Source organism: Peromyscus eremicus, chromosome 9 (assembly GCF_949786415.1).
Source record: "Peromyscus eremicus chromosome 9, PerEre_H2_v1, whole genome shotgun sequence".
NCBI lineage: Eukaryota > Metazoa > Chordata > Mammalia > Rodentia > Cricetidae > Peromyscus > Peromyscus eremicus.
This window is the reverse complement of record NC_081425.1, coordinates 92,433,419-92,461,403: the sequence shown is the minus strand read 5'-3', so window position 1 is coordinate 92,461,403 and position 27,985 is coordinate 92,433,419. Positions and strand designations below refer to the sequence as shown.

The 27,985-nt window shown below is 49.8% G+C and overlaps 1 protein-coding gene across 1 annotated transcript; it reads right to left on the bottom strand.

The window, feature by feature from the left end:
• Positions 1-363: 363 nt before the first annotated feature.
• LOC131919721 (anthrax toxin receptor-like) lies at positions 364-26,186 on the bottom strand. The gene is given in 17 exon segments (XM_059274137.1): positions 364-720; positions 1,657-1,734; positions 3,165-3,293; positions 4,288-4,326; positions 4,939-5,331; positions 6,197-6,275; positions 6,761-6,830; positions 9,273-9,371; positions 12,303-12,363; positions 12,457-12,537; positions 12,808-12,876; positions 12,947-13,026; positions 13,873-13,906; positions 14,006-14,087; positions 16,051-16,122; positions 17,535-17,603; positions 25,222-26,186. Coding segments are annotated over 17 exon segments (1,938 nt in total). The 5' UTR covers positions 25,476-26,186; the 3' UTR covers positions 364-471.
• Between the last annotated feature and the right edge of the window lie 1,799 nt (positions 26,187-27,985).

The following is a 27,985-nucleotide window of genomic DNA, read 5'->3' as shown; positions in this document are numbered from 1 at the left end:
GTTAAAATCTCTGTATATACAGGACTTGAAACTTCTTTGCAAAACAAAACCTATATAAAGAACAAAACGAATGGTTAACCAGGGGGCTAGAAAGTTAATGCACTTCGGTTAGTGCTTGGCGTGCAGGTACGGGGACCTGAGTTTGGGGTCCCCAGCGTCTTCCTGAAGAGATCGGTGCAGTGGTGCACACCTGTAGCCCCAGGTGTGCCTCGGCAACCGTTAAACTTACTGGGGACCAGTCAGCGTGAATTTGGGATTGCTCTTCAGAGAGAGCTTGACCTAAGAAGCTGTGTGTCGGTGACGAAGTGGTAGGACTCATCCATGCCTAGCCACATGGCCTCAGGAAGTTTTGTCCTTCTGGACGCAACAGAAACACATCTGAGATTTATCTTTGGATGACAAACTTCCCAATAAGTGACAAACTCCAACTCTTTAAAAATTAAAATCCAAGAACAGATATCTGGGTCCAATTTAGCAGCAAAATCCTCTCCATTTTGGCTCTGTGGTGTCTGAGAGGTCTGCTACTTGGGAGGGAGAGACAGTGGGGCTCCTGGAGGGAGGGAGCAAAGGAAGTGGCCAGGGACAACCGTCGGGAAGATGATGGCACTAAGAACAGGAGGCCAGGGGCAAGCACTCCTGGCCTGGGGGCAAGCTGGCCATGGAGGTGCAGGAAACGTGAGAGCAGAGGGTCTTCGGGAGGTCCAGGTTGGTGCACTGGCCCTGCAGGGGAAGAAGAGAGAGGAGGGCACAAAAGTGTCATTGACAGGAGCCCAGAAGGCTGCAGTGCCAGCTCGGGGTGGGGTCAGCACCAGCGTCACCACAGAGTGGGCCTGGATGACTCTTTTCCTCTCCCCTGGGAACTCCCCTCCAAGTTCCACTCTCCTTCTGGATTCGGTGCTAGAGGCAGAAGTCGGCCTGGTGTGGGGGCCCGAACGATTTGTCACCCCAATTCTTGGAACCAGTGGCTCTTGCTCCTTACCTGGCAGAAGGGACTCTGTGGCCCACTTAAGAATTTGGGATGGGAAGACATGTTGGGGACATGGGTGGGAGACCCTGTAGGTCCCAAGGGTCTACGTGAGAGGAGCATTGGGAGACAATGCTGGGAGCTCCCCTGTGAGGACACAGGCAGTGGGGGTCTGGAAGGCTCTGCTCGGACCACTTTGCAGGCAGAGGAGGGGCTACATGCCAAAGAAGGCTGAGGCTTCCGTTCTAGAAACCGACCTGATTTCTGTTCCAGACCCCTAGGTACAGAATCTCAGGACAGGTACAGAGGTTGAGGGCTGCACGGATGCTGGGCAGGAACTGGGGTGAGTGAGGTGTTAAGTCATAGCTGAGGGCTTTTATTATCTGGTAAGCATATCAGAGATGACAATCCAGCACTGTCAATCATGCCGGTCAGCCAGTCCCCCTGGACCAGTGCTCAACCATGGACTGCATAAGTATCATGTCCAGAAGTCACCGGGGAGGCTCATGAGCATCATCAGGTTGAGGACAAGGCTCTGTGTGCCCATGTTCTCAGGCACAAATCCAACCAGAGGGAACCCAGCACAGGGAAAACAAACAAACAAATGAACAAACAAACAATTTCCCCAAACCAAAACCCCGCAAACCCAAAGGCCATTCTGCCTTTTAGGAGTGGCCCTGGGTCCCACTCACCTGGTCACTAGACTGAGACCACGTCAGTGGCAATTGGTGGCAGCTTAGGGGATTGAAGTTGCACATAGTCACATTGCCCTGAAAAGCACATGAGGAAGAAGGTCACAGACTCTGCCCCCAGAAGGCACAAGGATCGATGTCTCATATGACTCTGTCCCTAGGGAACCGTGAAGAAATCCCCAGCATGCTCCTTGAGGAGTCTACAACCTTAAACACCTGGGATGCTCTCTGCAGGACACAGTTTCAGAATCTGGGACAAAGCAGTGTTTATGTGGGAAGAGAAGCCAGCAGCTGGCTTTGGAGATGCTTAGAGGCTTGATGGATGTGTGCTTGCAAGTCCAGGCCTTTAGGGGAGTCACGATGGGGGCACAGACCTGGAGAGAGGCACCGAGAATGGGGGGGCCTGCACCTGGGGCCACACATGTCCTGTTCAGAAGCAGGTGCCCTGGGCCAGCACAGAGAAGAGGAAGACAGAGAGTCCAGAAGATCCCTGGCTCTAATGGTCAGGGAGCCTATGGCCTAGGTTCTACAGATCAGGTGCTAAAAGCCCTGAGTGGGTGGGGCCAGGTCCTTCAGGCTAGGTCATGTAGCTGTCAGAGGCATCCCCCCCGCCCCCAACCTCTGGAAGATGTGGATTGACCTCTCTGTAGCCACTCACAGACACGGGAGGGGCAGGGCTGGCTCTTGGCTGGCCTGGACAACTATGGAGATCCCAGGGTTCTCAAAATGAAGTGATAGGTCCCTCACAGAGATAAGAACGATGGGGAAGAGAACAAAGCCCAGTGTGAACTGGGGCTCTTCCTTGCTGAAAGCTGACCTCATGGGTTCTCTCTGGTCCAGGGCCCAGGACTGCTTCTCTGCTGGTTTCTCCCTCCCCATGATGGACCTAGACCTTCTGGCAAAAGAAGGGCACCTCAGGCTGAGTGGCTGCTTTCCAGGGCTTGACTCCATCCAAAGAGTTTGCAATGCCTTTGTCGGGTCTCTGTGTCAGCAGGAGGCAGAAACATTTGGGCCAGTTCCTTTCCTCCTTGTACATGAAGAGGCCCAGGGCCCCTGGCTTTTCGCCAATTTTCACAGTGGGCAGAGGTTTTGCAGGGCTGGTCCTTTCTGTTTTTTGTTGTCTCTGACTTCATGAGCCTCACTGTTACTCAGTGTGTCTTGACTTACCCACATTCTAAGGGCAACATCAGAGACACTGTTGGGTTGGAACAATGAGGACCAGGGACTGGCCAGTTAGAGCACTCAGTGGCTACTGTCCTAACGCCTAGGTAGTGCCAAAGGGAGACTCAAGTATTTAGAGAGTTCAGGTGGGGGTGGGGGAGTCCTGTGTGCTGCCCATCCAACTGTGGGGGGGGGGGCAGGCATTGGATGTGGTCTCAAACAAATCAATCCAGGCCTGTTCCACCGAGCTGTATTCACTCCCACACCCAGGCCTCTGCTGTCAGACTTAGGTGTGCCTGTGTCCCTGAAGCCAGGCTGGAGTCACAGCCCTCGTGGGGTCCTCTCACCTCTGTGCCTCTGCTCACACACACGTTGCAGCAGGTGCAGCAGCAGATGATTACGACAGGGGGCGAGTTCACTGGTGGTGCAGGCGCTGGAGGAGACACTGGAGGAGGGGGCTGTTTCTTCTTTCTGGGCTAGTCAAGAGGAGGAGAACCTGTCTGAGCTTTGTCTGCGGCTTCTGGACAGGGGCACTGTGTGCCCTGTGCAGCACCTGGCACTGTGGGGCCCCTCAACTATTGTTTTAGGGTGAATGGGAGGATGCACCGTATATCTTGGGGAGGTTCTCCAAAGTCACTAAAGGTGAATCCATGCTCCTTGAAGTTTTCATATACAGGGTTTCACAAAATGCCAATAGTCTACTTCTCTGCCCTTGGTTCTCTTAGGGTTACCCTTGCTGGCAGAAGCCTGGCCTAGACACTGCATTAGGCCAGCAATAACAGGCAACTGTCCCTTCTGCTCTGCTCTGGCCTTTGCACAGGCATCCTCACCCAGGCCCCTCTGCAGTCAGCACAGTCCCAGCAAGATGGGGAGGCTGTTCCTATCCCAGCCCAAACCCAGGCTCCACCTGCCCCAGCTTCTTACTATGACTTCTGGTCCTCACCTGACTTGAGCCACAGATGCCCATCCACCTTGTTCCTGTGCTTCCCTGGGGATATCCCTCACAGCTCAGGGCCAGCTGGGACTCCTTCACCCTCCTTATCCCTCAGGTCTTTAGGCTGATCCCAGCCAACCCCTCTATCTTGCCAGGAGACATGGATGAAGACAGATCCAAAGGAGCTAGAAGACCCCCAGCTTGGAGATGAGAATCAGGGCTTGATGTGGAAGGTGCCACTTCAGAAGCCCAGCTGCAACCTCAGCATTAACCAGAGTCTACTGGAGTCTCCTGAAAGCCACCTAGGCAGTAGGAACAGCTGTTCACACTGATTGTTTGACCAAGGTCTCTATCGAAAGGTTGTGGGTCTGTTCATCATCTGGTGATATCAAGAGTCCCACAGCATTTGCAGACCCTTCACCTCTTGTCTTTGCTGAGGTAGTGGGATGCCCTGGGTACAGGCTGCACATTGCCTCATTTGCTGGTCACTCACCTCTCGGACATGTGACGATACCAGGATGCAAAGAATGACTCACCTTTGGTGGTGGGGCAGGTGCTGGCAGTGCCTTGGGAGCCTAGAGGATGAAACAGACAGGGATGAGATGGAGGCTTGGTGGTACTGTTGCTTGGATCACTGTTCCCCAGATGCCCCATGTGCTAAAGTCTTGGTCCCAGCCTATGGTGCTATCTGGAGGTGTTGCAGCCTAGGGTGGACATCGGGGGTCCATGGGAGGAAGTTAATAATTGGCAGTGTGTCCTAGAATAGCTCTTTCCCTTTCAGAACTGGAGATCAGGTGTGGACTTCCTTGCCCCACAATCTCATCACCATATGCCACTCTGCCCCAGGCTGAAAGGAATGGGACACTGAACTAAAACCTCCAAATCTGTGAGCCAAATTAAACTTTTCCTCTTCTAAAGTTGATGATTTCATGAATTTTGTGGCAGTACAGGAGGCTGAACAACAGTTCTGTTGTAATTCAGCTCCACAGGTGACCCACATCTGGAGTAAAGGTTAGAAAATCATCCCGGGGCACATGTATAAACACTGCATACTCTGGTGCTGTGCTGGAGTGCTCCACCTGACCCCAAGGGAGCTCCTCAAGGAAGCTCAGCACCTGCCTCAGCGGGCTGTCAATGTCATGGTGTTGTCCCTTATCTATGTCCCCGGGTGGGCAGAGGGTACTCACCTGTCTGCAGCATAGCCACCAGATCCACCACAGCAGTACAGGGATCAGCATCAGCACCAGCACCATGGTGCTGAGCAAAACTTGCAGGCTTGGCTCAGCTGGTGGGAGAACAGTGGCCTGTGGTGGAGGTGCAGGTGAAGTTGGAGGGGGAGGGGGAGGGGGAGGGGGAGGCAGAGGCGGAGGTGGAGGTGGTGGAGGAGGAGGTGGTGGAGGTGGGGGAGGAGGTGGAGGAGGTGGTGGTGGAGGAGGAGGGGGAGGAGGCGGAGTAGTGGGGACAGTGGTGGTTCTCGGGACAGTTTCTGGGGTAGAGGTTATCGGTGTGGTTATTGGAGTTGTCGTTGGTGGTAGGGTGGAGGTCTCAGGGACAACAGTGGTGGTCACTGGTGGAGGTCTCTGTGGGAAAGAAAGATCACCATCCTTAGCAGACAGCCTCACTTTAACGTAGAGCACTATGGAGCATCCTTCCTGGAGGCCCAGTACTCGCCATCCCTCTGCCCTCCCCCCATTCTCCCAGGTTACCTGGCCTCAAGGTACCACAGTAGGGCTGGAGGATAGGTCTCTTGCCTAGCTCTGGCCTTGCTTCAAGGCTCTGCTCTGAACCTAAGTGAGGGCGGCCCCAGCTCCTCTGTACTCTGTGGATCTCCGTTCTCACTGTGGTCTCAGCTGACAATATGATGGACTACAGGGGACCAGATCTCTGAGATCTGGTCCCCTGCTGCTGCTTGCCCCCCCCTCAACCCGGAAGATATAGGACCCTGTCTTGCCTCCTACCTCTAGAGCGTGGAACTTGCCCCTCCTCCTGGGCCCTAGCTTGCCATCTGTACAGGGGAAGGAGCACCTTCCCTCATGGGCGCTTGCACACTTAGAGCTCAGACACCCGCCTGGCTGCTCTCTGGGTTGTCACTCACAATGAGCTCAGCCTATCTGACCCTTCCCCAAAGGGTCACAGTCCTGCTTAGAGCAAGGGATGCAGACAGCACTGATGTGAGGTCCCTGGACTTAGAAACAGCTTGGCTGAAAACATGGGCCACATGGAGGGTGGCCGTAGTGGTGATGGCTGCTGCTAGGGCTGGCACCTGCCCACCCCTTTACCCCTATCTTTCTAGAAACTAGGATGGGTCACCCAAAGGGCTTGTGTCCCTTGAGCTGCCACTGGGTCTCACCTAAGACCCTCCCCATCTTGGCCATCCCAGGAGAAGCTGTTTTCTCACAGGGCCTCTGCCTAGCCAGGGCCATCGAACCCACTTAGGATACTCACACAGTCAGAAGTATTCACACGGATGGTGTGGGCAAGGAAGTCTTTCCCGTTGTTCAGGCTAACTTCAACTAAGATGGTTCTAAATGCACAGAAAGGCAGACCTCAAGAAGCAGCCTAGAGGCCAGGGGCTTTTTTCATGGCAACAACTCTGGGCTTCCAGCACTTGGGCCTCTCAGAGTGGACAGCTGAGTCATGAGATTATTGCCCAAAGCACAAAGAGTCAACTTGTGCAATTATGGCCACATGTATGGCTCTGGACATGAGGGGCCTTCATGGCATTTGCTGCCATCATAGCAGTGGGGTATGAACAAGCGAGTGTCATTTCATGGCCTGTACAATTCTCTGGGCTTACAAAATTTTTGTCTTAGTTTTGGAAAGTTGCCTGGAACACTGGGTATCGATGCTTGAACTTATCATCCCTTGTCCCCAGCTCTGAGCAGAACCTGGGCACTGGGCAAGTCCTGCCTATCATGGGGTTCACCAACAAAGTGTACCCCAAATTCTGTACACTATGATGATGATATTGTCTCTGGATATAGAGGGCTAAGAATCATGGGCACTTACTCTCCTGATTGCTTTATCTCTGGTCTAGGACAAATAATGACAGTGAAGTTCTTATCAGTTGGATTTTCATCTAAAGAAAGAGACATGAGAGGAATGTCACTAATCATGCTCATCTATCTGTTACCCCGAGCTAAGCATGACAAGCAGGGCTGACATATTAGCACTTTGGTAGTGACCGAAAGCCTATGGTTGGGCCTTCAAATCCACCCACATAGAATTCTTGGGACTTCCGCGTACTGTGGACCAGGACCATCCTCCATGAGCTGATGTTTAAAGCCAATGAGGGGGTGATTAGCAGAGTAGCGCAGCGGAAGCGTGCTGGGCCCATAAAGCCAATGAGGGGGAGCCAGGGAAGGAACAGAAAGAACCTCAGCATACCTGCTGAGCTGTTGAGGAGACAAATAAAGGAATAACAGAGCGGGGGTGGGCTGAGCTATGGGGAGGTCTGGGGTTCCTTTCAAGTTTGCTGATTCTTTGGGAGCCACACAGACACTGGACACAGAGGACACAGAACTTGCTGGTGGGTGTGGGATTGGATTAAGAGGAGTCAAGGATGACGCTGGGAATTACGACCAGTGAGACTGCATGGATGCCATTTACCAAGCCAGGGAAGTCAAAGAGAGGTTTTGGATGATTATCTCATTGGGAACCCTAGAAGGGTACCATAACTGTGACATTCTCATCTCACCTCCTAAGCTAGGTCCAGAGGAGAGAGCTGAGCCGAATCTCTGCTGGCAAGGACTCCAGTTTTCCTGCCTGTCCACCCCCACCTTCCTAGACGCTTGTTTTCTCCTGTGTGGACGGCACTGTCTGGCCTCAGAAAGCCACGGTGGTCCTGCCACCTGTGCTTAATGGAGAACAACCACTTCCCTGTCATGACCTCCATTTCCTGAAACCCTTTGGGTTCCGAACCCTTCGGGTTCTGCCTTCCCCAAATTCAGAAACACAGCCCTGTGCCTGCTGACTTCTGGCCACCAGTGAGAGGGATAGGAAAGTTCCTTGCTAACCTCAGTCCTGGGACTAGGTCAGAGGGTAGGGAGACTGCTCTGCCATCTCTAGTAATGGTCATGTCCATCCTCCAGTGGCATTCAGGAGACATTTCCCTATTGTCAGAACCAAGTTTCTAGGTCACTCAAATATTTGCATAGACTCCTTACCTATGGAATGTTCCACGACAGAGTTGTAGTTGTGGCCACCTGGACCCTTCAATCGTGAAGCCTACATATAGATCAGTAATCTAACAGAAAGACCGCTAATCATGTCCCTGGCCTCTCAGTGTCTCAGTGGTGTCCTTTACATTTGGGGGCACTGCTGGGAACACATCTGTCACAACCAGCAGTTTCTCCGTCCCACTTGAGTTATTTGTTTTAACCACATTTTAGTAGAATTAAACTTCGTATTGTGTATTTGAGCGTGTTAACACTTACCATTAATAAGTGCTAATGTTCTAATGCTATCCACTTCTAGTTTGCAATTCTTGCAGTGTGGATCATTTTTATTAGAGAAAGCACAATGAGCAATGTTAAAAAAAATCATTAAGCCCTTGTAACAAATACAAAATTAAAATTCCATCTTATACATATGGTCCTGTCCCTTTATTTTCTTTTCTGGTTTTTTTTTTTTTTTTGAGCTGAGGATCGAATCCAGGGCCTTGCACTTGTTAGGCAAGCGCTCTACCACTGAGCTAAATCCCCAACCCCCTTTTATTTTCTATCTTGGGTAAGGGATGCTATGTATGAAGTGATTTATTGTTACCTGGATGAGTTTGCTGGTCCTAAGTCCAGGTAAGTAACCTGTAAATTCCTGGACCATTTCTGCCTTAACTGCGTCTGGTCATGTACATTATAATGAAAATCTGGTCGGGGGAAGGGTATGCTCCCTTAGATGGAGGCTGGGGTTCAGGGCAGAAAAGAAGTTCCCACAAAAGGGGCACCGACAGCAGCCGGCATTCTATCTGGTGCAGAGAGGTGAGGAAACCAGGTGCACCTGGCCCACTGAGGCAGCCGTTCTGGGGCAGGGCGGGCTGAGGCCCAGCATAGCCGGGCTGAGAGACTGTAAGGTGCAGACAGATGAAACCCAACAGTCTGGGTGCCACATAAAATTTCATCTGACATTGTAAAAACATGGCTGTGTAGAGGTACTCATGTGTGTGTGTGTGTCTCTGTGTACACCTGCTAGGCTCCGAGTCCAGCAGCTGTGGCCCCAATCACAGACTCAGGGGAGGGGGTACACTGAGAACAAGCTGGGCAGATTCTGGGATAAAGACATGTCAGGATTAGCCAAGTCTCACTGAGGAATGAAGCCTCCTCTGGATGCCCACAGAGGCAGGGGATAGATTCTTTTCCTAAGTTCATAAAAAGAGAGGTGGTTGCTTAGGCCATGTGGAGGCCCTTTATACGGCCTTGCAGTATCCACTGGGAACGGGTTAGCAAGGGCAGAATGCTTGCCTGGTTGAGAGGAAGGATTTGTGTGGAAGATACGCGAATCTGAGGCACTGAGGGAGTTTACTTACCGATGACCTTGGAGTTACTGAACTTGAATCTGCAAATAATTTGGCTGAGATTCTGTGCATAATGAAAGCCATATCCTCTTAAGATGACTGGATTGTTTTCTGTGAGGGCAACATGAGGAAAAGGTGGTATGGCCCAGGTTGCGTTGTTTACGGTGGTCCCAGACGGGATTCTCAGGGCCCCATGAGAGGCAGTAGCTATGTGGGTGCTAACAGCTGTGGGCTCTGTAGGCCAAATCCTTCTATGTCACCAAGGGTCTGTGCCAATGTAGCTTAGTGGAACCTTCCACATGCTGGCTACCTCTCTCCACCATTCCTGCAGAACCCACCGAGCATACAGGGGCCAATCCTAAACTCCCAGGACTCCAGGTTGGAGACCCCAGAAATAAGGCTAGAATGTAGGGAAAAAAGAGGCTCCCGATCCACCCAAGAATGTCTCTCACAGGAGACATTTTGTTTCAGCTGTAAAGCCAGAGGCCAACATTTCCCTTCCTCATCTCCTCCTTCTGCCTTACCAACTGAAGACCACAGTTCATTAACAAGCTTTTTCTAAGAGCAGTGGGGTTGCTCCCTGGCGTTGAGTCCAATATACAGGGGATACAAAGAGGGAATCTTGGTAGTTGTTCCCACAGGAGGAAGGCAGGATTCTCTCACTGTCATTCACCTGGACAGATACTGTGGGGATGGTCCTGGCTCATTCCTGGCCCCTGGGAGCTTCAGATGCCCCATGTAGTGGACCCCCCTTCAAACTCCACGGCACACAGGTGGACTCCAAAACAGCTCAAGCCCATTCTGCTTCATTTGGGGGTGCTGGCCTTGGAATTTCCCCAAAGTGACAAGTTCCCCTGTGTATACCAGCTTTGCACGAGATCAACAAGAGTTTAACAGGTCAGTGGCGAAGCTGGCGTCTGGAGGCACCTGTCATTGTGATTAAGCTGCAGTCGGGAGAACGACAACTTGTATTTTTACCTGGAGTTTCTCACAGCTACCCAGGCACCAAGGCCTATGTGTCTAGGGACAGTCAGAGAGACAGGCAGCATTCAGGCAGGATGCAAGGCTGGGCTCCTTTACCAGAAGCAGGAGAGAGTCTGTAGAAGGGTCCTCTACCCCTTCACTCCTCCATCACCAAACTCCATACTCTTGCGCAGTATGGGGAAGATTAGTGGCAGCCAGAGCCAAGGACTAAAATGTCCTTGGCACTGATCAGCCTGTAGATGTTACATCTGTCACCACGCTGTCTACTGTTTCTTATCTCCCAACAGTCCTGGCACAATGTTCCTAGCCACTAGAGGAAACACTGCAGCCTTCCCCACATGTGGAACTTCACCCCTGGCTGGGCACTGTGGGTAGCAGAGCTTAGATGTGAGTAGAGCCGTCTCCTCAAAACTCAAACCAGGGCTCCCACAGAAGAACACAAAAGCCAGGACCCAGCCTTCTGGGCTGGGAGCAGTAGAACGGCTGACTGACCTCACAGGAGGACTCGGGGTTTCCTCTCTTCCTCTTTACCGGGGTGCAAATGCCATCCCCATGAGGACCAAACCTGTTGTACACTTCCTGGAAAGAGGCAGCCTTTCCCTAAGACCACACAGGCATGTTTGGCATACTGACAGGGGAATCTTAGGCTGTAGGGAGGGTACCCTTGTCAGGGTACCTGTGACTTCGGCTGCCTTTGTGGATATTTCTGTCAGATAGACTCCCCCTATTCCCTGTAGCACAGTGGATGTTCACTGGGCCTGATTCTTCATTTTAATCCGTTGACATGCTCACATTGTTGCTTTCCCTGTGTTAGGGATGTGGAAACTCTACAATGTCCAGTCCTGGCTTCACCTGCACCTTCTTGGAGGAGCTGAATTGTTCTTGGCACACAGTTTGAACATCCTTCATCCAAACAGGTGGAGTCTGAAATGTTCCAGAATCTAGAACTTTTTTGAGGTTAAAATTCACATTTAACCTCAGAGTAAGTCATAATTGAAATGAAGTTGCACCAGAAATAATGTCTGATATCACCTTCAGGCTGTATGTATGCAGTGTATGATGGAACTTGAGTCCCACCCCCAAGATATCCTATTGTGTCTATGTAAATATTACGAAACCGGAACTAGCACACTATCCAAAAACAATTCTAAAAGCAAGGCTGTGAATGAGTGTGCTTAGCACGTGATGGCTTTCTGTCTGTGTGCTTTTCCTCCTTTACAACTAAAATTTTTGTTTTGAGACAAAAAAAGATGACAATTGCATACACACCCACATTGCCATCACTGTCGTATACCCCTTGACAAATGTACATTGCATTATAACTAACTAGTCATGGAGACAGCACATCTACTTGCCCCCTCTAAGCCACAAAACCCATCACATACTCCAGTTCACCTAAGTACATAAGACACACACACACTGAACATCCCATGTGCAATTGCTTCAACACTATATAGAAACACATCACTTATCACACTTCTTAAAGATACGCATCAAACACACCACACACTCACATATAACACACACCCATGTCCCATACACTCACCATATACATCCACCACATATATTATACACACGTCACACAAAACCCACACAAGCCACATGTGATATTTAGGTACCACATCGTGCTTATGTATCTAGAATAACACATCTCACATCTCACAACAGCACACACATAATGTACATGAACACAGGCATATAACATAAACACCAAATGTATACCACCATGTGCTACATAGACACACATGCCATATAGACAAGTTGCCCAAAGTACACATCACATATACTATATACACATATGTTCATGCCACAAGTAGGGACATAGAAAACAAATACAATATAAGCACATTCTGCCACCCACACCATATGTCATGTAGACCACCTACACCATATCCACTCACACCCGTGGTAGCACATATATCACACAGCATTTGCACAAACATGCCACACTCATACCATGCATCCTACACACCGTGTAGTTTCACTCAACTACAAAAGAGAGGAGGTATGCATGCACACAAATGGCCTATACCCAAGCAGCTTCTCCTCAAATCTCACCTCCTATGCACAGAGGGGAAGGCTCAACATATCTGAGTTCAAGGCAGGTCATTGATCCAATCTGATGGAGAAAGGGAAGAATGGGTAGGCAGTGAGAAACTTGGGGGCCCAGTGAGATGTTGTTATCCACACTGCTTATATCTACCCTGCTCACCGAATCTACTGCCTCATGAAACATCTTAGGTGAATCTTCCACAACATATATCGTATCTTCACTGTCTGCAATTTCACTCAACTACAAGAGAGAGGAGGTATCTTGAGACCCAAGCCAGGAGACAGAGGACAAAGGGGGTCTCCAGATGCGAGACACAACCACTTGTCCTCAAGTGATGGTGACTATGAAGTGTGAAGTTCTGAGGACAACTAATTCAACCATTAGGTGTGTTTCTGTTGTTTGTGTCTCCTGGGACAGATAGAGACCATCCTCTGGGAGGTCTAGGTGACGACCTTTGAAAACTTTCCCCAGGAGGCTTCAGAGGGCACCTGCTTACCTGGGCCAAGTTACCTGTTTTCTGTCATAGGAGTCTAAACCAATACAGTAAATATATGCCCCCAGGCTCCGAGATCTATCAGCCTAAGAGAAAGGAGGTATTGATTACATAGTCAAAATGCACAAAGTGCCTGGGAGGACAGGTCAGACTCACCTCCTTCTTAGACTCCCTCAGTACTTGTGGTGACAGTTCCCCCCAAATTACAGCGATGATCAAACTAGTTCTGTTAATGCCTGACAAAGAAGCAAAGAACAGCACGTTGGATGGGGCTGCAGGCCCAGTACTGTTCACAATAGGCAGACCTGGTGGTCCCCCCTCCTTGGCCTCCTGAGACAGGAGCCCAGACACAGTGCATCACCCCCTAACTAAAACCCCTGGAGAGTTAGGGCCCTGCCTATCAGGTGGCCGGGACTCCCAGTGTTCTTAAACTACAGAATCTGTGCCCTAAGGACATGCCATAAGTCCAGCCTGTCCCTGGATAGCAGGAGGAAAGGGCAGCCCTTATGCCAGTGAGGTTTGTGCCAACTCTAGGCATGTTCCCAGGACTGCCCTTCTGGCAATGGTAGGCACAGTGAGTCAGAATCACAAATCGGAGTGTCTTAGACAAAAGACTCCCAATTCCCTTAACATTTTTTCCTACATGGTCCAACCTATTCCAGACAAATGCCACAGACCTCCAGTCTGGAGGGTCATGGGTCCTTGCTTTGCATGGAAGTTGTGCTGGCTGATACATTAGCCCAGGAGGCAGGCCAAACAAAGGAAGAGGGAAAGCAGCCTAATAGCCTAGGAGGTAATTGAGCCCTGGCTTCCAGCACAGGCTTCCCAGTCTGCTCAGGGCCTGTGTTTTCTTCTTTCTATTTCTAAGCACATCTGTAGGCCAAGGACCAGTGAGAACAAAGCCAACACACGACCACACGCAGCTTCCTCCTGAGTGGGGTGCTCTGCTCAGAGGGACCGGCTGCGCAGATAGGGGAACACTGGCTTCAAGAGTCAGACTTGAGGAGATCCCAGATCTGCACAGACTCTGTAGCGAGCTCAGCTCTGTGGGTCCCACTCTGTTGAAGGGGCAGGCAGCTCACCCTTCCAGCTGATCATTTGGAGCTGTTCATTCGCCTGCCAGGAAATGGAGAAAGCGTGGTGACGATGGGCTGAGGTGGCCCCGGTGGAGTCTACACTGTGCCAGCACCCACACGTGGTTCTAGCCCTCCGAACCTTTTCCAGTCCTTTGTACAGCACTGTTGAGCCTTCTATCCTCAGCCTCTCAACTCTGGTGAGCTCATAGCGGATTTTCACTCTGCAGGTGAACAAGGGTGAGGTGAGGCACGCCCACAGTGCCAAGCCAGCTCCAAGCTCTTGCACAGATTAGTTCACTGTGCGGACTACGAGTGTGGGGCAGGCACCAGGTCCTGTTACTCCCATTCTGTCCTGAATCTCTCTCTGGCCCATTAGCACTGAGGACGTTCAGAAGGTCCCGTAGGATGGTCTGGTTTTCTCTGAGGTCATTATTACCTCTGAGCATTCAGACTTTGGGTACCCTGATAGAGACCCTGCTTGTACCACTCTCGAGACCCTGGGGATGTATGTCTGAGCCACAGGGGCACCACATTCCTAATGGGAACCTAATGCCACAGCCACTCTCCTTTTCTCCAGTGGATGGGACTGATGAGGACCGTGCCACTCTGCTGAACCACTGCCTGGCTCCTATCTCATGGCCTCAGAGACCTGGCTTGCCTTTCTTCCTTCTGTTCTACTGAAGACAGCACCCAATCTGCTTAGACCTGGGCCTTGCTGCAGACTCCACGTCCAGAAGACCTGAAGTTTGGGAGTCAGACCTAAGGGCTGCCCGTGAGGCTTGTGCTCTTAAGGCTGGACAAGAACATGACCTGGTGAGTGCTATTAGAGCAGACAGGATACCCTGGGGTAGGCTGGGCTTTCTCCTTGTGACTGTTCTAGGACAGGAAGGATATGCATGTGGGATTTAGGATAATCCAATATGACAAGGATGAGCAGGCTCAGCAAGTGACCTAGAGTGAACTTTGAGTAGCTTTCTGTTGGGACAGTGAGACCCTGCTATGGACTAAGCTTCAAGGGTCCCATGCCTGACCCAGCTAAACCCTGCCTAGAAGCTGAGGACAGCATGCCCACAATCCTCAATGAGGGCCTAACCAGGGCTTGCCCACCCCACCTCAGCCCTTCTCCTCTGTCCAGCCCAGCCCCTTCTCTCTTATGTCCGGCCTAGCTCCATTCCCCTAGTCCAGCCCTCTATCCTCTGCCTAGGTCAACTGCCTCCTTTCTGCTCAGGTTAACCTTTTACTCTCTTTTACTTTTACTGCTGGCCCTCTGAGTTCCCTGCAAGTCTCCTTACCATAGATGTCCTCTCTGCTACCTCAGACTCAGTCAGGTCTCTCCAAATGCAAGCCACAGGCAAATCCACCAGGCCTTCCTTGGACCCTGAGGAGAGCCCTTCCCTGCTCCTTCTGGAATGCTATCTCTGTTAGTCTGGGGCTTGTCCCACTTTTCTCCTTGCTTCTAGCTTTCCGCTAGGGCCCTACACAGAGGGTCCCCACAACACCACACACCTCCAGTCCTAAATATTATTGTCTCCTCTGCCCTCACCCCTCGTTCTGAAGGAATCCCAGACTGGGCATCCAAAATTCTTCATTTCAGACAGACAGAGGTCTCTAATTTTTAGCCTCTGGGACTGTGGGCACAGAAGGGCCACCCTCCCCAGTGGCTGCCTGTCCCTCATACCTCCCTGTAACACCAGGCTCTGGGGATTCACAGTCCCATGCTGAGGTTTCTCTTCCTATAGTCAAGGGGGTACTAGATGCTCTCCCCACACCCCAGCACTGTCCTTTGGTTCCCATGTATCTCTCTGCTTACCCTACTGGTCCAGGTAGACAGTGAGCGGCTCGGAACAGGACACATACAGGCAAAACTTGGAGGGGACACATATATCTGCCCTGACAGCTCCCTAGATTCTATGTTTTTTCACAGCCAGGGCCAAGGGAAGATTCTGGAGTGATGGAGGGAACGTGGAGAATTCCTGAAGTTGCAGGGTCTGTGGGTACTAGTGAAGCAGGGACTTAGGGGGACTGCTGATCTGAGGCTGGAAGGCAATGTGGGTACTGGCCAGCCACATGGGGGGACACTAGGGCTTCCACTGGGGACAATGGAAGCCCCACGAGGGTCTTCCAGGAGCTGGAAACTCCTTGTCCAGCCCACCAGGCAAGCCTTGGAGTTCAGATAGTCCCTACCTGTCTGAGGTGAGATACATTTGGACTGTGCCTCGGTAGTCATAGAGAATGAAGGACATCCGCAGTTTGGGGCTGAGGACAAAATACAGCCTGTGAGAAGCTGATGTAACAGGTCAGTAGCCTTACAGGAAGCAACCAGGGAGGGGGCAAATGACAGATCTCTGCTCCCACCCCATCTCTTCTGTGCTGGGGACGTTCCACAGGTGGGGAGTTCAGGCAAATTTGGTGAAGGATTCGGAAGCCTGTGGAGATGTAGGGCTCCTGGTAAGAAAGGACGCTAAGATGGCCCCCTGCTCCCCTCCTGTGCTCCAAACCCAGCACACAGAGACACACATACACATACAAACATGTGCACACATAGACACATACATAAGTGAAATTCTAGTTTCTGTTCTTTGCTGTGACAGAAAATCCTGACCAAAGTCAACTCGGGGGGTTGGGGGAGGAAAGGGCATCTTTAGCTTACACTTCCAGGTTATAGGTCACAATATCAGGGAAATCACGGTGACAGGAGCTTGAGACAGCTGCTCAAATTACATCCACAGTCAAGAGCAGAGAGAAACAAACACACCCATGCTTGTCTGCTTCACTTAGACTCTAGAGTTCACGGCACTAAGAGCTGGGTCCTCCAACACCTTCAATTAGTGATCAAGGCAAGGCCCCAAAGATGTGAGCACAGGTCAGTCTGATAATTCCTCAGATTCCCTTCCCAAACCCACAGAGACAGCTGACCCGAGCTCCTGGGAGCCCATGGGCTCTGGACTGACAGCTGGGGAACCTGTACGGGACCAAACTAGGCCCTCTGAATGTGGGTGACAGTTGTGTGGCTTGGGCAGTTTGTGGGGCCCCTGGCAGTGGGACCGGGATCTATCCCTAGTGCATGAATTGGCTTTTTGGAGTCCATTCCCTATGGAGGGATACCATGCTCAGCCTCCATGCAGCGGGGGAGGGCTTGGTCCTGCCTCAATTTGATGTGCTAGACTTTGTTGACTCTCCATGGGAGACCTTACCCTCTCTGACGAGTGGATGGGAGGTGGAGTTGGGGGAAGGTTGCAGGGGAGCGGGAGGAGGGGAGGGAGGGGAACTGTGGTTGGTATGTAAAATGGAAAAAAAAATTTAAATAAAAAAAGAGAGATTCTCTTCGCAGGTGATGCTAGCTGGTGGGAGCTGACCTCTGACACTATCAGCACACACGCTGAACAGCTGAATGACAATGATATCCCTCCAAGGGACCTCCTTCCCACCTGGCCCTTCTGTCTTGTCTTCACTTGTCCAGTCCACCTTTTCTCACCCTTGCTCCCCATTTCTGAGGCAGGATTAGCCAGTTCTGAGAGGTCCACAGGACCCTTCTGCTCTGCCCCCTGGCTTGCCTAGCAGACTAGCTTTGACCTGTGCTCCCTCCACAGAGGATTCCCATGCCCCCCAAACCTCATCTGCCTGCCAGTGGGCCCCTCCTGACACAAGTCTACAGGGTGCAGGCATACTTCAAGTATTTCTCCACCATATCTTCCCAGGACGTGAACAAGTCAGCCCATTCTTTCACAGCACGGGACCTGCAAAGAAGTGAGATGCAAGTCAGCAGAGCAAAGTGCATCATGGGAGAAGGAATGCTTTCTGCCTTGCCTTCTTCCGGCAGACTTCTAGAAGAGCCACTCCCTCCTGCTACATGCTGACCACAGCCACCGTCTTAGGAGGCTCCCACATGCCCCCAGGTAGAGATCCTTTCTGCAGGCCTGTGTCACCCCTTTCTTAGGACACTTCAAATTCCTCTCACCCCTCTAAATTTCCCAGCACTCAAAGGACAGGTGAAGACAATTTCTCCAGAAGGCTGAGTGAGCCTTAGCCATGGAAAATGAGTGCTTGAGACTAGTTTTAAAAAATTAGTATTTTCTAAAAGCAAATGTGCAAAATAATGGGTTTCTTTACAACATCTTCATCCTCATACATCATTCTACTTTTCTCATATTGCCCCCCACCAAATTCCCCCTCTCCCTTTGGTCTTCCTTTTCTCCCTCCTTCTTTTTCTCCTCCTTCTCCTTAGAAGTCTCCCTTTGATATCATCATCATCATCTTTAACAACAACAACAACAACAACAACACACACACACACACACACACACAGGTTCCCCACATGTTGAAGTTGCTTAGCATCCAAGCTTTCTTAGCAGCCTGAAGAACCTAACCATCCTGGATGGGAAGGCTGCTTCATTCAGGCACCTCCAGGTGAGAGAGGGCACAGGCCTGGTCACTGCTAGCTTGGCATCACAGTTCCCAATTGGTAACATAAGCACAGGCCTTTCCAGATCTGCCTGCTAGACCTCTTCACAGCCTTCTGTTTAATAGAATATTAACACTCTGAAGAGATGAGGAAACCCATTCCAAATATGGGGCAGTAGTATGAGGGTCTAGGGCTGATTCATATATCATGGTCCTAGAGATGGTATGAGGTGAACTGACACTGGGCCTGTGGCTCTTTTCTGGCACTGTGTTAGATCAGACCTTTTATGCTATATGAATCAGAGGCATCTAGCATCATGCTCTATTTCTCTTTCTGGTGATCATGAATGTGACCTTCCAGAAAGGGATGCTCATATATGTGATTGTCACACTCCATAAGCAACCTCATCCTCTCTACTGTCTCTGTCAGGCTGTGTCTCAAACTTGGTGCTAGATGATTCGACACTAGCAGCATCATTATTCATGGTACACATGTGTACTAGGCACATGTGCATCATGCTTTCCATCTTGGTCAATCTCATGATATCAGCTAATTCTTTTTCAATAGCAGAAAAAAGTGAAGTTCCAAAAAAAGCAGCTTTTATTTATTTATTTTTTGAGAATATTCATAGCCAGCATGGATCTGAACTCAGATTTCTCCAAACCCCACACACTGTTCATGCACTTGACTGACAACCGCTGGGTAGCTAAGCCCTAGACTGGATACTCATCCACAATACTCACTTTCCTAGCTCTCAGGCTGATGTGTAAGATAGCTCTTTTACCAATGAATGGAGACACTGCTTTCATTCTCATTATTCTTTTGCCGTCTCCCCCACTCCCACCAAGTGAGTATTTTCCCATAAAGGCTCCTGGGGAGCCAGAGTCTCCACCTCATTCATATACACTGGGGGAGTTTTCAGCTCAAGAGGCTATTGAGGGAGGATCTAGATTCTAGAACACAAGAAAAGACAAGGTTCAAAATGAATGGAAAGGGCCTCAGGGTGGACAGGTGTCTCAGAAGCAGGCAGTATGGAGCAGAGCTTGACCTTTTATCACACACCACCACATTCATATGTGAGAACAGTGATCAATAGACACCTGAGTGTGTGTCCAGTGTCAACATTTGAGATTAAAACATCAGAATAATGTTGTCATGTTGGAAGGGTGGTAGGAAGTGGGACAGAATAATACAGAGGAGTAGAAATTAAGGAAACAAAATTCTGGTTTGCCTTTAATAGAAGTTGACAAAGCGTGCATAAACCACACATCAGGAGAAGGTTGTCAGGAGATGCCTGGTACCAGAAATGAATGCATATGTTACCATTTCAAAACATAGGGAAGGGAGCAGAGTGAGGATATACTGGACCAAAGCAAGACTAAAAATCAGCTGGGTAAACTCCAAACTCCAAACTCTGCATCTCCATATGTGGTATCAAAAACATTCTTCAGTTCTCCAAATCTTTTCAGCTTTGTTGATTGCAACATACTTCTTTCTCTTGGGCTTGTTCAATTTTCTGTTAGCAGCTTTCCTTGGCAGGTATCCCATGGCTCTGGTATCTCCAACATTTTGGGGTCTCCAAGACAATCCAGGCTTCACGAAATGGCCTCTCTAGGCCTCCGCACAGGGACACCCTGGCACATGCCTGGCCTCTGCAGCTTTCCTTAGTAACAGAGGAAGATGCCATAACCCCTTTCTTCTATCCTTGACTGTAATCCGGAACCACATGGCTGAAGCTGCCAAGTTCTGCTGCTTGCTGGGGCTGGAACACGGCTCCCTTGTTCATCTTTACCAGCTTTCGTTGTTTTTTTATTTTATTTTATTTTATTTATTTATTTATTTATTTATTTATTTATTTATTTTATGGTTTCCTTCACTGCCTAAGCTTGGCTGTCCTGAAGCTGAATCTGTAGACCAAACTGGCCTCAAACTCAGAGATCCTCCTGCCTCTGCTTCTAAGTGCTGGGATTAAAGGTGTAGACTACCATACCCAGCTCTAAGCTTTTCTTTAATCCCTTTTCACAAGTTGTAAACTTAGCTGGGTAGGATCTTGCCCTAAGGTCATCACTCCCTTTATTCCATTTCTTTATCTGTTTACCACCTTGAACACAGGACTTAGCTCCATTCCACTTCCTAGAGCTCCATTTTCCTCAAATTATACATTGTGTATTTTTCCTTTCTCAGTTTGCATCTTTTCATTATAAATCTTCATTAGAGTTAACACTAATAACCACACAACAGAGTCTATACTAGGCTGTTTTGAGATTTCCTCTGGCAACAGAATTAATCCAAAACTCTTCACTTTAGCCTCAGTCAGACTTCTCAGACAAGGGCAAAAAGCAGCCACATTCTTTACCAAAATATCACAAGAAAGATCTATATGCAACATACTAAAATTCTTCTCTAAAACCTCTTGAGCCAGGCCCCCAGTTCATTAAATCACACTCAGTACCACTGTCTTCCATGCTCCTACTAGTATGCCTCATTACGCAGCACTTAAAGCACTTAACTACTTTTTCTAATCCATAGTCCCACAGTCTATATTCCTTCAAACAAAATCATGGTCAGATCTATTACAGCAATACTCCAGTCCCTGGTACCAACTTCTGTTTTAGAGTTTCTATTGCTGTGAAGAGATACCATGACCACAGCAACTCTTATAAAGGAAAGCATTTAATTGGGTGGCTTACAGTTTCAGAGGTTTGATTCATTAGCATCATGGCAGGACATGGTGGCATGCAGGCAGATATGGTGCTGGAGAAGGAGCTAAGAGTAAAGAAGGAGCTACATCTTGATCAGCAGGCAACAGGAAGTGATCTGAGACACTGGGTGCAGACTGAGCATATATGAGACCTCAAAGCCCACCTCCACAGTGACAGACTTCCTCCAACAAGGCCACACCTGCTCCATCAAGGCCATACCTCCTAATAGTGTTATTTCCTTTGGGGCCATTTTCTTTTAAACCACCACACCAAGCATGGAATTCTCAAAAAGAAAGAAAAATAATTTTAAAAATTTGGACAAGTGGTGATGGTGGGGGGGCACATGTGCAGTTAACAAATGGAGTTTACACCACAGAGAACTAGAAAATGAAAGGAAAAATAAGTGCGATGCTCTCAGAGGAAATAAATAAAAACAACTATAGCAGAGTCAAATAAAATTGAGAATAGAAAAATTGAGAGTTGTGAATGATTCATGACATAATTCTTTGACAAGATGATCAAAATCAACAAACGTTTATCTTGGATGATCAGGATTGAAAAAAGCATGACTCGCGTGACTAAAATCATCAAATGGAGGTAAAATACGATTGCAAATCGATCAGGAGTAAGAGAAGGAGAGTATCAACACTCAGACAACAGGAATAACCTAAATCCCAGATGGAACAGGATGATTGCTAAAAACACACAGTCTACCCACACTGAATGCTGAAGAGAGAATATGAACAGATTTGGAAGTGGTAAGAAGACAAAATCGGTATTGAAAACCTCTCACCAAAGCAAAGCCTGAGACCTATGGCTCTGTGTGTGTGTGTGTGTGTGTGTGTGTGTGTGTGTGTGTGTGTGTGTGCATGCATGCGCATGTATTTGTGTAAAACATATGCTTTGTTTCTAGAAAAACAATAAAAACCAAACCCAAAAGTCATGTCACGCACAGACTGGGGAGTTGGACGACACAAGTTAGATGTTTACGGAGTGTTTTGTGCACGCTCTGTAACTTTTGTTAGACCCCTCACCTTCTCTGCCTAGTCAGGGTCATGTAAGACAGACACTCCATATGTAGTGCCTGGATAAAGCAGAACTCAGAGGCCCAGCATGTAGGGAGTGATCATGGAAGTCACAGGTGGAGGGAGCTACTGGAAGGAGTTATCCCCGGCTAGACAGCACCATGAAGAAGCAAAGCACCACAGAAACTTCAGACGTCATCAGAGGGATGACGATCTCTGCAAAGGAATATCATTTTACATTGAAAGCCTGGCAACCCCACCCTCCCACCATTGCACTGACTCTGTTCAGGCTGTGAGAGCTCCAGGGGGCCCCTGTGCCACAAGGGAAAGAGTTTGTAGAGACCTGCTGCCACTGTGGGAGGCCATGAGTGACAGATGAGAGGGTGACAGGACTCAGCACCAGCTCGCTTCAAACTCAGCCTTCTGCCTAGATTATAAACCACTGCTTGAGAGTGGTTCATAATCGGTTCTAAGTCAAGGAAGCAAAATAAACTAAATAAGCCCCGCCCCGCCCCCCGCCCCCCCCCCCCCGTGGGAAACAAAGCCTCTGCTTTTGTTTGCCCAGCCTGGGAGTGTTGGTTAGGCTCCAAGCACCAGAGACTAGGAATTCTCCTAATTGTGCTCCCTTCTGCGTCCCCAGGCTGCAGAATTCCTGTGCCCATTCATTCCAAGTGACACTAAATTCCACAATCCGGTAGACAGCTACCCCTGTAGCTCAAGGAAGAACAGAACCGGGCATGCCTTTCAGCTCCCAAACTCCTACAAGTCAGCTGAGGCCATCATTCCTGTGTACAAGCCCCCTCAACTCTCTCTCTATTCCCACTCATTTTCTGGCACAGGTTTCACCCCTGTGGTAGGCATCTTTCCCACTGACTTGTGTCCCGGTTCACCAGGAGAAGCCTGTCTGCACTGGCTCTGCCCTCCCTACGGCCCGGTGCATGCCTGCACATAGATATATCCTCTAGACGAAGTGTGGGGGCGGGAGCTTCCTTGCAGGATGTTGGGACAGTCAGTCTTGTTAACCCGGTGATACCCTAGTCGACTAAGAATGTGGAATAAAGGACAGCTCTTCTCACACAGGGAAGTCAGACTCAGGGGTGACAGACCTTGGGCTTATGTGACAAGAAAGGTCAAGGTTGCATCTCCCCCAGTCAGCTATGAAGCTTCCAAGGAAAGTGTGAAGGGTGCTTCGAAGGCTAAAGGCACCTGGAGGGAGCTGACAGGTGCCCTGAGAGGAACCAAAGGAAGACCCTTCCTCTTTTTCCACAGGAAGCGGTGGTCTTTTCTCAAGCTGCTGCCCAACCATCTGTCCCGAAGTCAACAAGGGGAGGGCTGGCACCCTCAGATGCTGAAGCCTCTTCACCAGGAGGAACTTGCCCAAAGGATGCTGGCTTCAGAGGGAAACAGCAGGCAGAGGAAAGCCAGGCCAGAGGAGGAGGTGTCAAGCAGAGGATCAGGGAGCCTCTGCCTCCACACAACTGAGTCCTAAGAGCAAAGGCTCCAAGTCCCTCACAGAGCCAGGACAGGACCTTGTCTCTTGTGCATGGCTGCCACAGATGCAAAGTCTTGACAGAGAGAAGCCTGGGTGAGAACTATGGGCTACACAGGGGTTGGGGTTGGAGGATCCATCTGCACTGTTGAGGGCAGACGGTAGAGGACAGGGAACACAGACCTAGGGAAGCCTCGTGCCCTGGGCCCCACCCACCCCACCTTAGCCTTTTCTCTTCCTTTTTAGACGGTCTAAAGCAGATTCAGCCTCTTCTCACTTAGACTCGCTGGTGCTCCGGCGAAGGGAAGGAAGGAAGCTGGAGCCTCTGATTCTGGAGCTCAGTGACTCCCATGTGCTTTATCCAGCAGCTCACCCTACCCAAAGGAGGCAGGGAAAGTGGCGCCCAAGAAGGCAGGTCCCGGCTACGGAGTCTTAGCTGGCTTTCCATTGCTGTGGCAAATACCATACCCACAAGCCTCTTGGGAGAAGAAAGGGTTTATTCCATCTTGGAGCTTACAGTCCATCACGAAGGGAAGTCAGGAGAGGAACTCATCAGGAACCTCAAGGCAGACACTGAGTTAGAGACCATGGGGAATACTGCTTGCTGGCTTGCTCAGTCTGTTTTCTTATACAATCCAGGACCACCTGTCTAGATGTGGCACTTCGCATAGTGGGTTGGACCCTCCCACATCAATCATTAATCAAGAAAATGCATCACAGGCTCACCCACAGGCCATCTGATGGAGGCATCTTCTCAGTTAAAGTGCCCCTTTTCCCAAATGACTTTATTTTGTGACAAGTTGACCAAACCCAACCGGCACGGCAGCAGTGAGCACCTCTTCTCCTCAGTGTACCGGAGCTGCCCTGCTCTGAACCTGGTTCTGCCAGCAGGCAGCCATCAGCTCCACCTCGCCCCTGTCCACCAACTTTTCTTCTCTGTCCACTTCAGGCTTGTGGGAGTTGCCCTGGTTTCTATCTCCCTGCTCCTTAGGTTACACCTAGCCACCACAGGACTTGCAATCTGCATCCTCCCAGCCACTCCACTGCAGCCCCAGATCCACCCTTCACCCTTCCAGGCAGACAAAGTGCTCTTTAGGAAACACCTGTTGGAGCCACCCTCCTTGGATAAAAACCTTTTCCTTAGCGACACCCACTTAGATCTGCCCGTCCTCCTCATCTTCCTTCCTCACACCTTCTCCTTATACTGTGATCCTTAAACTGCAATCATTAGAAGTTTGAACCCCAGACTCTTTGTCCAGGTGGCTCCCTCCCCTGGTCCTCAAAAGCTACTTGAACTAGAAAGCAGTGCACACTCATTTTCTTCAAATTCAACAAAGAAACCAATGAAAATGATGAGTGAAAAGCTGGACAAAATTGTTTCCCCTCTCCAGGCATAAAGGAAATCAGAGAGATCCAATTCTTTGGTCTTTGTTTTTTTTTTTTTTTTTTTTTTTTTTTTTTTTTTTGAGACAGAGTTTCTCTGTGTGACATTCCTGACTGTCCTGGAACTAGCTCTGTAGGCCAGGCTGGCCTTGAACTCATAGAGATCCGCCTGCCTCTGCTTCCTGAGTGCTGGGATTAAAGGCATGCGCCACCACCGCCCAGCTAACTCTCTGGTCTCACTCACAGACTTCTCCTGCTTCTCTCCTGGCAGAAGCTATCATACTGCAGGCCTGGTTCTGCCAGGGGATAGAAGCACATGGAGACCATCTAGGCAGGACAGCAAGGGCTACTCACTTGTCAAAGACGAAGTAAACATCAAAGTCACCATCACAATACTGCATAACATCTTCCTCATCGTCCTCCACTTCCTCCTCAGTCTGCCTGGGCTTCCATTCTTCATCTGTATGGAACCTAGCAGGGTCCTCATCATAGGGTTTTTGGTCAGACTGAGAGTACAGGAAACTCTGGACCGCAACAAGTGGCGGAGGCGACAGTAGCAACCACAGCAGGTGCACCGAGAGGGACACCTGGGGACTATAGTCTTGCATTTTCTTGGCCGTGAGTCTCCTAGAAATGGGGACTCTGTGCCAAAGTCTATGCAGGCTGAGTTCTAGCTACCTCTGACTTCTTTCTGTGCTGGCTCTGCCTGCACTTAGGGACAATAGCCCTTGTGTCCTCTCACTAATGCTCACTGCTGCTCTCCACTTGGTGGCCTCAGAGCATAGGGACCAGGGTCATAGCTTCTCTGGGGCATCCTGCCTCTCACTGCCTGTACAACCCTTCCCCCAACCCTGGGGTTGTGATGGACAGGGAGGTTGACATGGTGACTTTGTGACCTGCCCCTTTGCTCAATGCCTTCATGTAGACAGTGCCAAGAGACAGTCATAGGACCCTTGCAGAGGTTTCAGATGAGGCCTTCTTGTCCCTCATCACAGCTCCTCACAGAGGTCCTTAGGGGCCACCTCAAGGAGCCCAGGCGTTTTCTTCACTAAGAAAGTAGCAGAGAGAGTGAGGTTACCAGGTCACTGAGGGGGAGGAGGCTAAAGGGCCAGGAAGCCTGTGTGTGGAAAGTGTGAGGCCAATTTTGTGTCCTCAAGTAAGCCAGGCAATAGCAGGGTCTAGAAAGGGATGGAGATCGTGTTGTTGCTGCTAGCATCCTCTGTGAATGGAAGTAGTCCAGTCATCCACTGTCATGTGACAAGCTGCCCGATCTTGGTGACTTAACACAGAACCATTGTATTGTGCTCACAGATTCCATGGATCAGTGTGGGGTGAGAGGGTACTTGTGACAGGGCTCCTGGGAAGACTTCAGCACCTGAGCCAGGACTTGTGTGGTGGAGACTGAAAGTATCTGGAAGCTTCTTCACTGCTGCCTGTGGTATCTGGTTGAGAGGACTCCAAAGGCTCATCTGCGACTGTTCACAGAACCCTTGTATCTCTAGCTATTGATGACTTGGGCCTCCTCACAGTGTGGTAGCACCAAGAAGAGTAGACTTTCCTGATGGAGGCTCAGAGCTTCGAGAGTATCTACAGGGAGCAAGGTCAAAATGTGGAGCCCTTTATGACATCACCTGTATCTGCAAGTCAGAGCTCCTGCATCAGAGGTTTAGAAACAGGGACACAGCCCCCAGCTCCCAGAGAATTGTGGGGGGCTTGGCCCACGACTCTCCCACTGCATCACACCATTTGCAGTGGCAGAAAAGATGTGTTAAGGGGAGACACATGCACTTAAAAAAGGGTTCAGAGCCTTCCAACCAAGGGCAAACAAGCTTAGAATTACCCTGATCAATTTTTTTCTTTATGCACAAAATCAAATCTGATAAAATTATTCTTAATAAATTTAAAATAGATCTTTTAATTCGTATAATGTACAAATGCCTTGCAGCACACTGCATTGGTTTGGTGGGCTTTTGTTTGTTTTGTTCCAGGAATTACTTGAAATGATAGGATATCTTGAATATTTGGTATTTTAGAAATCACGAAATTTCATCAGCACATTATTCTCTTGACTCACAAATGAGAAATGCAGCAGGGTTCAAGCAGGAGATGATTTTAGCCCAGGTGCCACTGAAGAAGCCTCCAGGCAATTCTGAGGCCTGCCTCTCAAGTCTTCCCAAGGAGCCTCATCTGAAATATACTCTATCCTTCCCAAGGGTCCCACCCTGCAAATATAGTAAAATGGTTGTTAAGTTCCCACGGTTGGGCAGCTTGTCACACGGCTGTGGACTGCCCTGTTCACCAAAGATTGCGGCAGGAGCATATCACCAGCACCTGGCTGACTTAGAGACCCACAAACAGCTTTCCATTTCCCACCTGGACTTCCTCATTAATGATGACCCATGATCCTGGCCACTTGGAAACACTGTCTCAGTTAACAAAATGTCTGGATTCCTTGGCTAGGTAAAGGACAAGGAGGCTTTATCTGACACCAAAGGTCCTGTGACTGTCACTTGGTACTGTCAGCATGCAGGACATAGAGCAGAGGGGCAGGTCACAAAGTCACCATGTCAACCTTCCTGTCCATCATAACCCTAGAGTATTGGGGGAAGGGCTATGCAGGCAGTAAGAGGCAGAATACCCCCAGAGCAGCTATGTCCCTGGTCCCTATGGTCTGAGGCCACCACGTGGAGAACAGCAGTGAACATTAGTGAGAGGACATAAGGGCTATTGTCCCTAAGTACAGGCAGAGGCAGCAGAGAAGGAAGTCAGAGGTAGCCTGTCATCCGCCTATCTAGGACCTTACAAAGATCACCATGAAAACATTGGGATGCCCTCTAGTACCTCACTCTGTGCTCTTCCTGCTGATGTTACTTCCATCACTGCTCAGCACAGGGAACTTCCTGTACCAGTACCATGATTGGGAAAACTACCCTGGACTGGACTTGGGCTCAAGAAATTTCCGCCACCCCACAGCCCAGAGCCTAAAGTACATGTGGCGTCAAAAGACTTCGAAGCCGCAACCATGCCAGGCCACCCCTGACATCTACTTTGTCCTGGAAAAGTGAGTGGCTTTTCCTTACAGGGGACCCTGAAGGCCCAGCCTCGCGTCATGGTGGTC